This window comes from Anarhichas minor, unplaced genomic scaffold (genome assembly GCF_050575085.1).
Source record: "Anarhichas minor isolate MPS153535 unplaced genomic scaffold, ASM5057508v1 ptg000071l, whole genome shotgun sequence".
In the NCBI taxonomy this organism is placed as follows: domain Eukaryota; kingdom Metazoa; phylum Chordata; class Actinopteri; order Perciformes; family Anarhichadidae; genus Anarhichas; species Anarhichas minor.
Window position 1 is genome coordinate 1,225,376 of NW_027466517.1, and position 14,936 is coordinate 1,240,311.

Below are 14,936 nucleotides of genomic sequence, written 5' to 3' on the forward strand. Positions count from 1 at the left end.
TAATTAAATACAAACAAAATAAACATCAAGCATTGGTGTAACAATACAGAGAATAAAAGAAAAAAACATTTTTATACATATACACCCAATACCTACATACATACTTACATACATACATTCATTCTTACACGCACATGGTTTGCTCACTATAGCACTGTTCCTATAGGCCTGTGAAAACAGTAAGGTTTTCAGTTTAGCTTTAAATGTACATAAAGTTTTATAGATAACTAAAAGCACCTTTACCAGCTCCAGATCTTATTCCAGGTATGAACAAAGAGCAACTGTCTGAAGACCTAAGAGCTCTGATGGGGTATATGGTGGGGGCTGAACCACGTATAGTGCCGTAAACCAATGGGAGGACTTTGAAGTGAATTCTCTGTTGAATGGGAAATGAATGGGAAAACAACAAAGGGATTTTAAGTACCTTTAATACATAAAATAACTAGTTACGCAACTGGCGACGCAAACAGCCGTCTCCCGGGTGAAAGTCCTGTGTTTGTTTGACCCTACCCATCCCCACCCATCCCTCTCTTAGTGGACTTCCTCACTCTTTACACGTCACTTCCTCTGACCGTCTAATAATGAAGCGGGTGGGTTTACATTGGAGGTAGCTTTAAGGGAATGAGACCGGATTGGCTGGAAAGTGTTACAAGCCATTTCAGAGGACCCAAAAGTTTAGGTCAAATAGGACCTGGACTAAAGATTCAGCAACGTCACTCCAAATACGGTATTTTATCAAGGATTAGAGATGAAATAAATGCAAAAGTTGCTCCTCTCACACTCCCTGTTGAATCAATGCTGCAGGAATTATGCCAGATGAAATATAGTTGGGATGATCCAATATGCGAATCTTTGGCAGACCACTGGAAGAATTAGTCAAAAGCAGTTAAATTGTTTGTTTCCACATCCAATAGGACTTGGGTTGGAAATTTGCTCAACAGGCTTTGATAGACACACGCCAAGTGCATCTCTTAAAGAAAACACGTCTGTCACACCAGGCTCAAGGCAACACCTCGCTCTACCAATAAATTATTCAGGCTCCTGTGCCACTGCATTTAGACATGGCAGAACAGAGCCGGGAGGCTGGGCAGAAACAATATCAACCGCTCCCCCTGCTTCTTCCTGTAGTGGACGCTGGTACTTCTAAATAATCAAAGGCCATTCCTTTTTTTATGTTCACTTATAAAACTGAGCCTTTAGCTTGGCCCACTTTTAAAACCGGGGAGGACAATCGTACCCGGGTTACCTCAGGATTCATGCCAGTGACATCATCCTTTATTATCCGTTGTGATTCACGCTCATTAATTGATCCCTCTCTGTCATCTTTATCTCAATTTTCTGCATGGTGTTGGCAGACCGTGGCTACGCTGCAAAACTGTATCTTATTTCTGTACACGGATTAGATTGTGAAATCTTAATGCTGATGAATTAAATAAAGCAATTGCATCAGATAGAAGTGGAGAAGATGGGGGGGGGGGGGGGGGGGCAAGAGAGATGTTTCACGTCAAGCAAATGTGTCCAAGCGGGAAGGGGGGGAGAGAGAGAGAGAGAGCGAGAGAGTGAGAGAGTGAGAGAGAGAGAGAGAGAGAGGGAGAGAGAGAGAGAGAGAGAGTGAGAGAGAGAGAGAGAGAGAGAGAGAGAGGGAGAGAGAGAGAGTGAGAGAGAGAGAGAGAGTGAGAGAGAGAAAGAGTGAGAGAGAGAGGGAGAGAAAGAGTGAGAGAGTGAGAGAGTGAGAGAGAGAGAGAGAGAGAGGGAGAGAGAGAGAGAGAGAGAGTGAGAGAGAGAGAGAGAGAGAGGGAGAGAGAGAGAGAGGGAGAGAGAGAGAGAGAGAGGGAGAGAGAGAGAGTGAGAGAGAGAGAGAGAGAGGGAGAGAGAGAGAGAGAGAGAGTGAGAGAGAGAGAGAGAGAGGGAGAGAGAGAGAGTGAGAGAGAGAGAGGGAGAGAGAGAGAGTGAGAGAGAGAGAGAGAGTAGGCAATAGGAATGGTAGGACTGTGCAAGGAGCAAGGTCACAAAACACAATTGCATTGTGTTTCACTCAGGCTGAAACCTGAGCAGCCAAATTATCCTTCTACCAGAGAGAGAGTTCCTGTTCACTACCTTTATTGCTGCTAAACCTCACGTGCAATTGAACTCTGTATTTCTTTTTAATACATGCAACAGAAAGAACCAGATCTATATAATTTAATCAGTTCGGAAGTACTTTAACATAAGCGTTGCAGTTCAGAATCCAGACAGCGTTGTGCTAGAAAAATATTCCACTGTGCAGAATAGTTTCAATAGCTTCAGATGGATGATAGTGAGAAGAAAATGTATGGATCTGGACCTCGTCAGCCCACCAACCCATTACTGTCCTGTAGAGTGTGGGTTAGGTCACATGCACAAGGACACGTTGACATAAGTTTGCTGCTGCCACAGACAAATTTCCCCTTGGGGATGAATAAAGTACATTTCTATTCTATTCTATAATGAGGACCGGTCCTCTCACCTCTCCAATCAGCTCAGTGACTGTCTGAGAGCTTCGCCAACATCTGTCCACATGTTACTTTTCATCTTCGTCTGTTTACACTCAATTCTTTATAGGTCTAACATTTACACAGGCCGCACTACAAATATGGATATTTTTCTCTCTGACTAAAAAGAGGTTCCATTATATGTTGATATGATGTTTATTGTTATTAACCCTCATTTTTTATTTCGCTGATATTTACATTTTACATTGACTGTTTTTTTGAAAATGTAAGATATTCTATACTATAGTCCACAGATTCATACGTTTTGACGTGTCACAGAAAAATCGCAGGTGTAAACAATGAATGGAACGTAGCCATCGTTAATGTCATTAGTAACACCTGTACTTTTCCTATGACAAGTAAAATATCTGCTGTAAAAAAAGGCCTATATTGTGTGTTTACCATTTAACTTTTAGTATTTGCACAGTTAACAGAGGCTGTAGGCACAGGCTGACTATAAAACCTGCAAAACTGCTCGACAACCATCAGAAAGATGCATACAGGGACACCACATCTGCAAAACAAACGTGATAACATTTCTGCTATATTTCTGTTTCTGTGATCAGAAGCTGCTCTGAGATCAGCTCCACTAAACAGGCAGTTTCCATGGTGCAAAGACCTGCTTTGAGCCACTTTGTCTCCCCTCAGCTGGATGTCCCTGGCTTGACCTACTAAACGCTATTCATCACAAACGCGTTTTTATGCTCCTAATTGTCCACTGTTTTCAAAACTGTCCTGGAAGTAAACTCTGTTTAAACCCTAACAAAACTATTGTATCCCAGCTATCTGCTGTTGTTTAAACTTAAAATAAGAAGTATTAACACCGCAGTTTGTATTAAAGGTGTTATAAGAGGGATACTAATCTTTCTCCCAGCCTCCCCCTCCTCTCTCTCTCCCTCTCTCTCCCTCTCTCCTCCCACTACTGCATTGATGCTGTTACCTCCCTCGGCGGTGATGTCACTGGCTCAGTGGAGCTCGAGCATCCTTACCAAAGACAGGCAGAGACAATAGGGCCATTTTGACCGCTTTGGAGTGCGAAAAAGCGGCCGAGCAACCGACCGGTGTCCCCTTCCTTTTCCTCCCCACTGGCAGGGCAGGGCAGAGAGAGAGAGAAGAGAGAGAGAGAGAGAGAGAGAGGAGGTGGGTCGGCGGTAACCTCAGCCCTTCCCGTGTTCATGGAGCGGGGCGGCTGTTAGCAAGAGGCAGTACCAGACCTGGAGGAGACCAGAGGAGGTGGAAGTAGATACGGAGCTGGATAATAAAACAGACGGGCACGACAAACACGGTCTCGACACGGGAGCACGTCGCTATTAGCACTGCGGAGGTAAGGTAACCTTTTTTTAAATGTGTCCATTATTCCGCCTGTAACGCAGTTTCAACGAGACATCCTTTATTTACTTAGTGTTGAATCTCCTGGGAGGAGATGAGCATAGGGTGCGGCCATTGAAGAGGCTGTCACTGTCGGAAAGATACTATAGAGACAGCATGACATTAACGCATCTCTGTAACACAGCACACCATGATATATTATAGCTTATGTTGTTGAATAAAATGTGTTTTAATTCCGTGAGCAGGACGACGGGAATAAACGCCCCGTCATTGGGCGAAAGGTACAATTCAGTGTGTTGCTGGTAGACTACACCTGCTGATTTCAGTGATGTTGGCTTGTAACCTATAAGCTCTCAAAATGACGCAAGAAATATTTTTAAAGAAAGTATTTCACAGAGACGAATTATCAGTTTTAGCCCAACGAAATACGAGTCTTAAGCTAGCGTTGACCTGAGGTGTATGGCCTCACTGTCATGCTAAAACACTGTCAATTAAATATGTTTTTATGAGGGATAAGGAAAAAATGTATCAAACTGTCGTCATGTTCAAACACACACCAGCATGGTTTATTACATTAGCCTTTGTCGCCGGGAAAATGGTGGCCGCCCAGCTGAGCTGCATCATCAGCTGATTGGTCTGAGCATCTGTAGGAGAAGATTATGAACATGGGTGTTGCAGATTTAAATCAACAGAAATTTGTTTCTATACAAAACATAGTCTGTGACAGTGGGTGAACATAGGACATGCTTTAAGCATGTGGATCTTCATCCCGTCATGTCAGACATCAAAACAACATGGCATTTGATGTGGAATCTTTTCTATTATTCCTTTTTTTAATCAGTCCCAGTTAGTCTTCAGTATACGGTGCGGGTTGACCTTAAAAACCCAAATACTGTTTTCCTATAGCAGCAATGTTAACCTGCATACATTTTACTAATGAGTCTGTTTAGGGGCCAGCTGGAGAGGGTGTACCAGGAAGCAGGGTGACACAGCAAATTTACAACACTCAATTACGATGACTAACATCTGAGTCACAAAGCACATAGGGACATACTCTGAATATTAATGCAACATCCAACATTATCCCACATCTGGGGCATAAATTAAGTTACAGCAATGACATTTTTCCCTATTAATAAATAATATATTTGATAGCTATAAATGATGATAGCTTTATGATATTCACAGTCAGACGGTGAAAGCTGCTTGTATCCTGTTGCTCACTGTTAAAGCTTATTGATGAACACATTAAATGATTGTAATTTGATCGCCACAGAGGATGATGAGTCACGGTTGCTCCTGATACACTCGCGATGACACCACACGCTAAACTCCCACAGTGATTTCATGTTGATAATTCGTCTTTTAGGGGACGAGTTGTTCATGAGACCGAGCCGCCGATCGGAGCCAGACGCTGGATTTGTGGCTGGTTTTCGGAGCCATTGTCAGCCGGAGAAATAGCCTGACATTTAGCTGCTGCTGCTGCACTTCTTTTGTTACTGCTAGCTTTATTATCCGTCTCCCTTGGCTGTAGCTGACCATGCGTGGTCTTTTCATGTTACAGCCACACAGCCCTGCCCTCTTCAATTGTGCTCGTCACGTCAACCATAAGGTCTCATGTTCTGTCCTCACAACTTTGAACACAGATGTAAAAGAAATAAAAAATACACCTCAGTTTCGTGACAAAAAAGGTGACGTACGTCTGTTGCAGCATGTCCTGTGCACATGAATTGATAAAACTAAGAATTGTATTGATCAAGATTCACTTTGTGCTCCCTTCTACAGACCTGCGGGCCCTACACCTGGCCACTAAAGAAGGCACCCCAAGGTGCTAGGAAGACAGCGTCATGGCAGGGGCCTCTGTGAAGGTGGCGGTGCGTGTCCGCCCCTTCAACTCAAGGGAGATCGGAAAAGACAGCAAATGCATCATTCAGATGTCTGGAAACACCACCAGTAAGAAAAGCCTAACATTCACCTACAGCATGTGTGTTATGTGTACTTGTTTTTATTGTTTTTATTCAAGGCACCCAGCTAGATGTAAGCTTTGAGCTGGGAAATCCTTTTTTCTACCAGAAGGCGCAGGTTCAGGCTTTTCAGAGCGATTGCTGACCTTGACCCCTGAACCCCCTGTCCAAGGGGTTTACTGGAAAGATGAATAGATTGCACAGTACCAGGAGTGACTGTGCAAATCTCCTGTGAACAAGCAGGCCTGTACCAAAACATGTGATATGAGCAGGAAATGTATTTAGAATCAGCTTTAATTTCATGAGAAGAATATTGAAGACGCAAAGTATTTTTATTCATCTACGGAGAAAATGTCAACCTTGTTGAGATTGTCTAATTAAGGGGCCACTCTTAGTAGAGCAGTGATGTAAATGTATCACTGCGTCAGGAAGTCTATTGATCATCGTGCTCGAGGTGACATAATCTCCTGCATATTTCGCCTGATATTTATTTAGGGCAAGGCCTGTTATGTGTTCATGTGGCCAGATTAAGCCACGTTTAAAAATGGCTCCTCATTCAACATTTTCAACGTTAGTCTTTCCATTCAAATCTGCCCCTAATGTAACTATTTAATACGTATGATAGTAGATACATTTTTTTAAAGAAAACGAATGATTTTGTCAACATTAAATACCCCATACAAACATTTGTGTACCTGCCTATAGCTACAGTAAGGTTTCCTGCCTAAACCTACTGTATTTGTTTTTGCAGCCATTTGTTGTATATATTCTTTAAGTATGTAGTTTAGAGCACCCACATTCCTTGGGTTATCCGGTGCAGAGTGAGGAGACTGGAAAGATACTCGATATGTAGTCTGCTTAGGAAGGTAAAGCCATTGGTCAATAATGGATGAGGCTTCCTGAAATATTTACTGTTTGTCCTAATTTAGCCATCTCTCTCTCCCCCCCCCCCCCCCCCCCCCCCCCCCCCCCATGTCATGGGTGACTAGACAACAAGCTGGGTGGCTTTTTTGGGCCGACTTGTTTTAACTGTGCGATTTGTTGCGTTTTGTGATGTAGTTCCCTGTTAGATTAAACACTTATAATCTTTAAAAGGAAATCTCAAAACATGGGTTCTTATGAAGTCCCTCCAGGATCTCCCAGCGTGAGGGCGACTACATTTTGTTGGCACAGAGCTCCTTCTTCTGAGTATTTTGCTGTCAGCAGCGTAAACTTCGATGTATTTGCCATGTGGATACCACTGAAATGTCCTTGGCGACGTCCTGTTTTGACTTAATCTGTGAATTAGAATTTTTCTCATCACACAAAGTGGATCCGTTGTTTTTAATGAAGCATGTTACCATGATAATTAGTATGGTGTTCGCTTGTTCTTCACTTAATTCTAATTTGGTCGGCTCCTGCTTATTCACGAACGTATTCCTAAACTGTGTTTGTATGGAGACCTCCTGAGAGAACCCACCACAGTAGCTTTGCAGTACAAACTTACTGTGGCTCATTCAACAAGATATAAATATAGAGAAATATTGGGCTTTTGTTTTTCAAGAATGTAGGTTTTATCTATTTATAAATTATAGTAAAATCAGAAATAGTTATAATATCTAATATAAGCACCACAAGACTGTGCAAACGATTTCCTCAGACCTGCATCCACCATTCAGTTACCTTGTGGGCTTGATTCCCCACAGTACAGTATATATCACTTCTACAAGCCGGTAAATTGCAGTGTCATGTAAAATAAATATTGCAGTGGACATTTTGACCAATAAGGAAGCGCCCAACACTGATCACCTTTAAAGACATTAAGGACGTCTGTATTCAGATTTTTAGAGAGGCCTAAGTGACGATTCTGTATAATCAATGTACCTTAATGAAATCACATAAATGAAACAGACTCTATCAATAATGTCAACAGGTCTAGAAAACATCTTGCTGGTCACACCCACACAACACAAAGCCGCTCTCATTGAGACGGCATGTCTCCTCCAAACCGAGTCAATGGCTCTGGATGTGGACTGGAGGACGTGAGCAGGCCGATGTCATGAAAAAGCCCGTTGGTTGCAGTGTCTGGAGGGGATAAATGCCCGCTTGTCTTTTTTGTAGTCTGGGCAGAGGAAAGGAAGAAGAAGAAGGAGTGGCTTTTTTTCTGTGTGTGCGCCGCTCTGCTTTGTGCTCTCTGACACTCATGAGTGGGTCAATACCCCCGTTCCCACAAAGTAGGAGAATGGCAGTAATCTTGTTGTTTGAGAGATCTTTCCCTCCCACACCGGCCTTCATTAAGATGCAGGGGACAGAGCTGAAGGGAAAGTAGGCCTCTCTCTAGAGGACTGCTGGCTGCATATACTTGGCGGATAGACTGACATCTATGTTGCAGCAAAAAACTTCTAAACTTGTAGGACATTTCACTAATAGTGGATGCAGAATATCTGGACATAAGAACTCTTGCAAATGTCTTTTAGTGTGGTATGTTCTATGTGTTTGAATGTAGACCCAGATTACATTTTTTTTAAAGATTCATGTTGCTTTTTTGAATTTTGAGTACCTCATTAGCATCATGTTTACGGCTCCATAATGCTAATTCTGGGTGTCTTAGTCTTTATAAACTTGGATAGAAGTCCAACATAAAGCGGCAGACAGCATAGCACATGCTGCTGCTGCTGCTGCTGAAAATAGTAGCATCTACGTGGCTCTCCTCCAGTCCCTGTCAGTGGGTTCACATCCCCTCAGCCAGACCTGCTGACGCAGCCACATTTCCTCCCTATTGACTGGGGCAGGTCACCCATGACGGTCTGACCAGCATCACTCACTCACAATTAGGAGGACAAACATGGAATGGGCTATGATAGGATGCTGAAAATATGCTTTATATTTATAACAACTCAAATGAAACCAGAGCAGACATGTGGGCATCACTGACAGAGATAAAGATGAGCAGTGGTGTAGTTTTACAAAATACTGCTCGTTTATACACAATACTTACTGTTTTACAACCTGTTTACATCTCTGTGTATATATTGATTACTTCTCATTGCGCAAATACATTTACATTATATTCCTGTTAAATCATAGCAATTACTGCAGACCTGTCAACCACAAATTGATATTAATTCATTTTATATTTGATTTGTGTATATTTTATCCCTATGTTTTAACTTATGCACTATTTTTAAGTCTTATATATATATATACATATTTAATGAGGATTTGTTGGACGGAGCCTGAGATCTAAGATTGTCATTGCCAGCCACATGACACGAGTAAAGTACTTCAACTTGAACTAATATATATATACATATATATATGTATATATACATATATATATGTATATACAAATATTGTGCACACTCTTTTCAATTAGGGTTATATCGAAATATACAATATATATTTATTTTCAAATTCCAAAACATTGTTTTGGGGAATTAAAATCCCTGATGTGAAGTCAGAACAAACCTACAGTATCTTCAAAGAAACATATCGATCTTGAAAATGTATTTGCATTTGAAAGTATTTACAGTGAAATGTTTAAGTCTCACAAAAGTGATCAGTTTGAAAAAAGTTGCACAATTGTTGCATTGCCATGTAGAACACAAAGTTTGATCATCAAATAATTTAAAGTAATTTTAAAGCAAAACATATCTCCCCCCCCCCCCCCCAATTGTTTCAAATGGTCTAGAGGTGGATGGAATTTTTGAATGGATCATATTTGAAGCATTAAAATCAGATTTTGGGAAGTCGTCTCTTCAAGTAGGAAATTACATCCAGCTTTTATGAATTGTTGCTGCTTATCTTTACAGGACACAAATCACATCTTTGAAAGAGAGAAAGTAATAAGTGTGAATGGCAGTAGTGTCCACCTCAACCCACCAGTAGAAGAGCATGACGCTGATAGAAGTGGACACTCTGTGGGTACGTGCACAGACTCCTGACCTCCTCCTGTCTGTGAGCACACCGCCGGAAGAGAAATGACTTGCTGTTGTATCGCTTCTAATTACGATCCCCCCCATGACATGACTTCCAGACCCGCCGTCGTCTATAAACTCAACACCTCGTGATTAAAAAGCGTTTCCGTCATAAAAAGAGAAGACGGATAGTAAAAGGGAACATGATGAAGGGTGGAGACGTGCTCAGCGTGCTGCTAAAACCGGCCTCAGGTGGAGATCGCTCTGACACGCAAGCTGTGACCGCTGAGAACGTCACCAAAGCTACCGGGGGCAATTAAACAGGCAGCCCGGCCCCACGTCTCACTGTAACGCTCACATATTCTGCCCATCACTGCCTCCCTAAAGTGATTACCTTATCGGAGAGCGAGGCAGAGTATGTTTGGGGGGGGGGGTCTTGTATGAATCATACCGCAATCAGGGATGAGTAAACAAAGAGTTGGACTGCAGAGGCTCTGCTTCTGGGTAAATCAGATTTATTTTGGTTTATTTTATGTCTTTCTTCTGTTATAGAACCCACTTTTCCTAAAACAATGTCGGCATTATTAACCAGGAACACCAGTGTGTTTCTTTCCTGTTTTCATCACGATGCAGCCTGAGACCTTCCGGGACCTGCATTGATTGTCAGGCTGTATTAGATAAATACGTCTATAGAGGCTTTTCACAGAGGACCTTTTAAACGTCCGTTTTTCATCAATGATGGGAGGATGTTTGCATTTCAGAAATGCAGTATATGAAGTGTCTCTTGCAATGAAATCACAGCCCAGACCAGTACGTCCATCCGGTCCATTCCCGTCAACACGATATCTCAGCAACACCTTTGAGGAATTTATTTATCGGAAACGCCCTCTTGGATTCAAGGATGAACTAATTAGAAGGTGGTGATCACAAAACACTTTTTTGATCTTAACTCAAGAATAGGGTAAAATGCTAAAGTGATGACCTCTTGTAAAGACTTGGAAGTAAACTGCAACCCGACTGGTTGATAATTAGAGATACATGTTATTGTAAGCAAGGTGCAGTGTGACACGCTGACACCCTTTATTTCAGTGTTTCACCTGCATCACTACTGCACAGAATCTGCGTTTTCTTAGGAAAGTGGTTAGATAGGACGGGTGCAAAGCCTCTGTTAAGTACTGTTTTATTCAAGTCGACTTTTTATTGTAAGATTCAAACAACTGCACGGCCAAAGCCTACTTCCAGAATACGTGAGCAGTCTGGCTCTACTGGAACAGGTAATAAGGCTGAACTCAACAGCATCACTGAAACACAAATGTGATGAGTGGAGGGATTGATCGCCATCGCTAGATTCATGCCAGCTGTCCCTCCAATTCTAAGTAGATATTTCGGTCTAACCGGAATATCTGGTGATGTCATGATGTCTCTGATGTCGTTATTGTAGAGGACGGTTTGTGAAAGGGGACAGTGCACAGCGGAGGAAATGAGCAGTACGGAAAACATTTCTAGCTAATTCATGAAATGGATTCTGTGGCTACGGTTAGCAGCAAACCTCTTTGATTTCATGACGACGGTAAGCGCTGAATTCAGATAAGTCTTCCAGGGAACGTGGTCACGTCAAGCCTGGTAAATCAGGCCTCATGTCTGTGTCACGGGCCTGAAACCGGAAACCCACGTCAGCCCCACTGGCCCATATATCATGGCTGGGAACCCAGTAGCAGTGTAGAAAGGAAGTAAACGTGCGCCCACTTACTTGAGAGTGGACTGAGCCCGGGGCCTTTTCCTCTCTTATCGACCACATGCATTAGCAGAGAAAATGGTGTCTGGAGCTCCGGGAGAAGGAGGAAGCATTTTCATAGAGACCACACCAGATATATTGTTCTTGTGAGAGCACGATACCACGGACTGTGGTATTAAGTTCAATATTTGATTTCAATACCTGAGTTTGACAGATTCTTTTGGAAAAAAAACAAGCAATTAGCATTTATGTATCTGATATTTTGCCTTTTAAGACTGTATTTGTAAAATGTCTCTAAATCATGAAAATCACGGCTTTATTTGGTTCTGAAAGCATTTTTCTGCAGAACTCTCATTGCTGCATGTTGTTTTTTTGCGAGTATTATACTTCTTGTGGCTCTGTTGTCAGATCAAATGCATCATTCCAGAAGTGAAACATCTGGACAAGAAAGAAGTTATGAAATATAAATCATCAATGTATCAAAAAGTCCTGTGTTCACTTTCAGACATTTCAGGCATTGTTTTGTCTGATTCATGACGATGCATAACCTTCATAACAGCAGAATACATGGGATAACATGGTAACAGCGAACAGATGTTTGTCATCATGATGGAGTGAGTGAGTGCCTATATGCCCCTACCAGACCAGAATATGACATTTAAATTATAATAATATTGATTATAATTTTAGTAATTGATGTATAAGGGAAAAGGTTATTTTCCAGTTTGAGTAGAAAGATGTCAATTTGAATTTGTTCCATTTTGATTCGTGCTAAATGGACAAACCTGTGATTTACAATTCAAATACTTTAAATTAGATCATCCGTCAGTCTGGACTAAATGAATATTGTGAGATCCACTGAGGTCAGTAGGCTGACAAAGATGAAGTGAGATCCTGATGAAGTGCAGCTGAGGCTGACGGTGGTTTCACAGCGGCGCTGTTGAAAGATGAGCCGAGTCTGACGGGCTGAGTGTGAGCTGTCCTAAGATGGCCACTGCTAGGTAACAACGTGGCTTTTTAATCTGGCACCGCCGTCAGGCAAGTAAGAATAAAATCCAATATTTAATTGCCATGTCAGCACAGTTGATGGGATTGTTCCTCAGTACATTTGTTTTATACTGCGTGTTCCTTTGTGCCGCTACCTCTCTATTTTTAAAATGTTGTTCTACGACTAAAGATGCTTGTGTGTCTGAGTTTAAGTGTGGAACAGCCTCAGGATATGTGTTACTCCTGCAGCGACATTGTCCTTCACCTGAAACTCTGGAATGTCCTTCCGGAGGGGAGGGATTTGTAGAGGGCAGAGCAAAATAGTTTCTTTTTTTTAACCTGACAACTTTGTGTTTTGGTGTGTAATTAGTGTTGCAGCCTCACAGAGCCTCCAGCAGGGCCGTGAAGGAGCAGTGCTGAAGATTCATCATGAATCTGGCTTTTTGGAAATGTATGCAGATTGGCACATATTTGATAAGATTAAAAGTACATTTTCAGAAAAGTTGTAATCCATAAAATAACTGTCTTCATGTAAGTAAACAACTTGGGAAGTTTTTGTGTAGTAGCTTAAATGTTTACCCTATTTACCTGTAGTGTCTCTCCTTAATGTGGGCAAAGAGACTGCGGTTAGGTTGAAATGTCATTTTGCAATAACACGATGTCTGAGTTTCAGTCAACGCAGGAGAGGAAAATGTTGTCCCAGCATTCAGTGTTCATCTTCCAGAAGCTGCCAGACGGTTTCTTGTCCCCGTGTGTCTGATGCTTTGCTGTAGTGCAGAGGCCCAAACACTACCTGTGACTGTTGGTTCAGAAAGAGGAGGCGACCCGGGCCTTCCCAGTTCTATCAGCACAACACGACACTGCGCAGATACGGTTTCACGTGGGCGGCTCTCTGACTCGTGTTCCTTGTCCTGTCTTTCAGCCATCGCCAACCCCAAGCAGGCCAAAGACAACAAGAGCTTCAACTTTGATTACTCCTACTGGTCCCACACCTCGGTAAGTCTCTCTGCACCCCCACAGCGTGAATGTTGTACTGACACCCCAACAAAGACACACATGTGCATCACTGTGGATGCTTTATGTAGGGCTGGGCTTCATGGCCGCAATCTAATAGATTTGATATCTGGATTACAATATATATATATAGCACATTTTCTGGTAGCTCAATGAATACATAGTCAATATGAAAGAACCACATGGTAAAGCCTTGTATATTCCTGTGAATTAAATACCTGACAAACTTACTCAGTGTTTTATCACTTTATTAAGAACTTTTGTGTGAATTGAACATAACAGTCAGTGACATTATAGAGAAAAAAAATATTTCATTGACTGTTTACACTGTTTACACAAACACAGTTCGGTCAGATTTAGACAATTGTTTGATTTAACAGATTTGAAATTTGAGTTAGTGTGTGCTTTTTATTTAAGGTTTACACAACGTACTTGATATATGATTTCATCACGATACGATTCCACTGAACAATGATAAACGATCACATTGAATTATCGCCCAGCCCTAACTTTATCGTTTGTCAGGTTTACGAGAAAGTTTAAGATTTAAGTGGCTGATTATTGATCTCTGTCCGCAGCCAGAGGACATCAATTTTGCCTCTCAGGTGCAAGTGTACAAAGACATCGGAGAGGAAATGTTGCTGCACGCCTTCGAGGGATACAACGTCTGCATCTTCGCTTACGGCCAGACGGGCTCTGGCAAGTCCTACACCATGATGGGGAAACAGGATGTCAAGGATCAACAAGGGATCATTCCTCTGGTACAGACTTACTGTGATTACTGGACCAGTGGTGATGATAAATCAAAGGGGACATGATGTGACTATAACGTTCATATTTGTCTTCTTCCAGCTGTGTGAAGATCTTTTCACTAAGTTCAATGACAATGCAGGCAACAGCATGTCTTATTCTGTGGAGGTAAGCATCAGATTCTCTCTGTCATGGGCTCCTCCTGTTTATTACATTTATTCATCATTGATCTCACACAAGCAGAATACATTTACTGTACGAGCTTATTTCCATGTGCAGTCCCTGGGCATGTTGACACAAACACCTAATGCAGTTGATACAAATAGAGGTCTGCTCTATGTGCTGAGCTAATATAATGATTCTGAACAGGTAAGCTACATGGAAATCTACTGTGAACGTGTGCGAGATTTACTGAACCCCAAGAACAAAGGGAACCTGCGCGTTCGAGAGCATCCTCTGATGGGACCTTATGTGGAGGACCTGTCCAAGCTGGCTGTCACCTCCTACAACGACATCCAGGACCTGATGGACTCGGGCAACAAGGCCAGGTGATGGAGCTGTTTATGCATTCAGGCCCTTCACCGTTGTTATAGATAATATGGTGAAATATACAATATATGGTTCAGATTCAAGGCCCTGAAGGTCAAAAACTAAAGCTCTTTATAATGTATATTAAGGTTCAGCGGATTATTATGTTCTATCTATTTCAATTCAAATTCTGTTTATTAAGTTTGTCAGACCTACAGTAGAA

General features: G+C 42.0%; 1 protein-coding gene across 3 annotated transcripts in view; it reads left to right on the plus strand.

The window, feature by feature from the left end:
- The first annotated feature begins 5,686 nt into the window (after positions 1-5,686).
- The window catches only part of kif1aa (kinesin family member 1Aa), a 34,598-nt gene continuing 25,348 nt past the window's right edge, over positions 5,687-14,936 (plus strand). For all 3 annotated transcript variants that reach the window (XM_076079306.1, XM_076079308.1, XM_076079307.1), the window contains exons 1-5: positions 5,687-5,792; positions 13,344-13,417; positions 14,014-14,196; positions 14,288-14,353; positions 14,555-14,733. In XM_076079306.1, coding sequence (XP_075935421.1) covers positions 5,687-5,792; positions 13,344-13,417; positions 14,014-14,196; positions 14,288-14,353; positions 14,555-14,733 — 608 coding nt within the window. The remainder of the gene's footprint in view (positions 5,793-13,343; positions 13,418-14,013; positions 14,197-14,287; positions 14,354-14,554; positions 14,734-14,936) is intronic.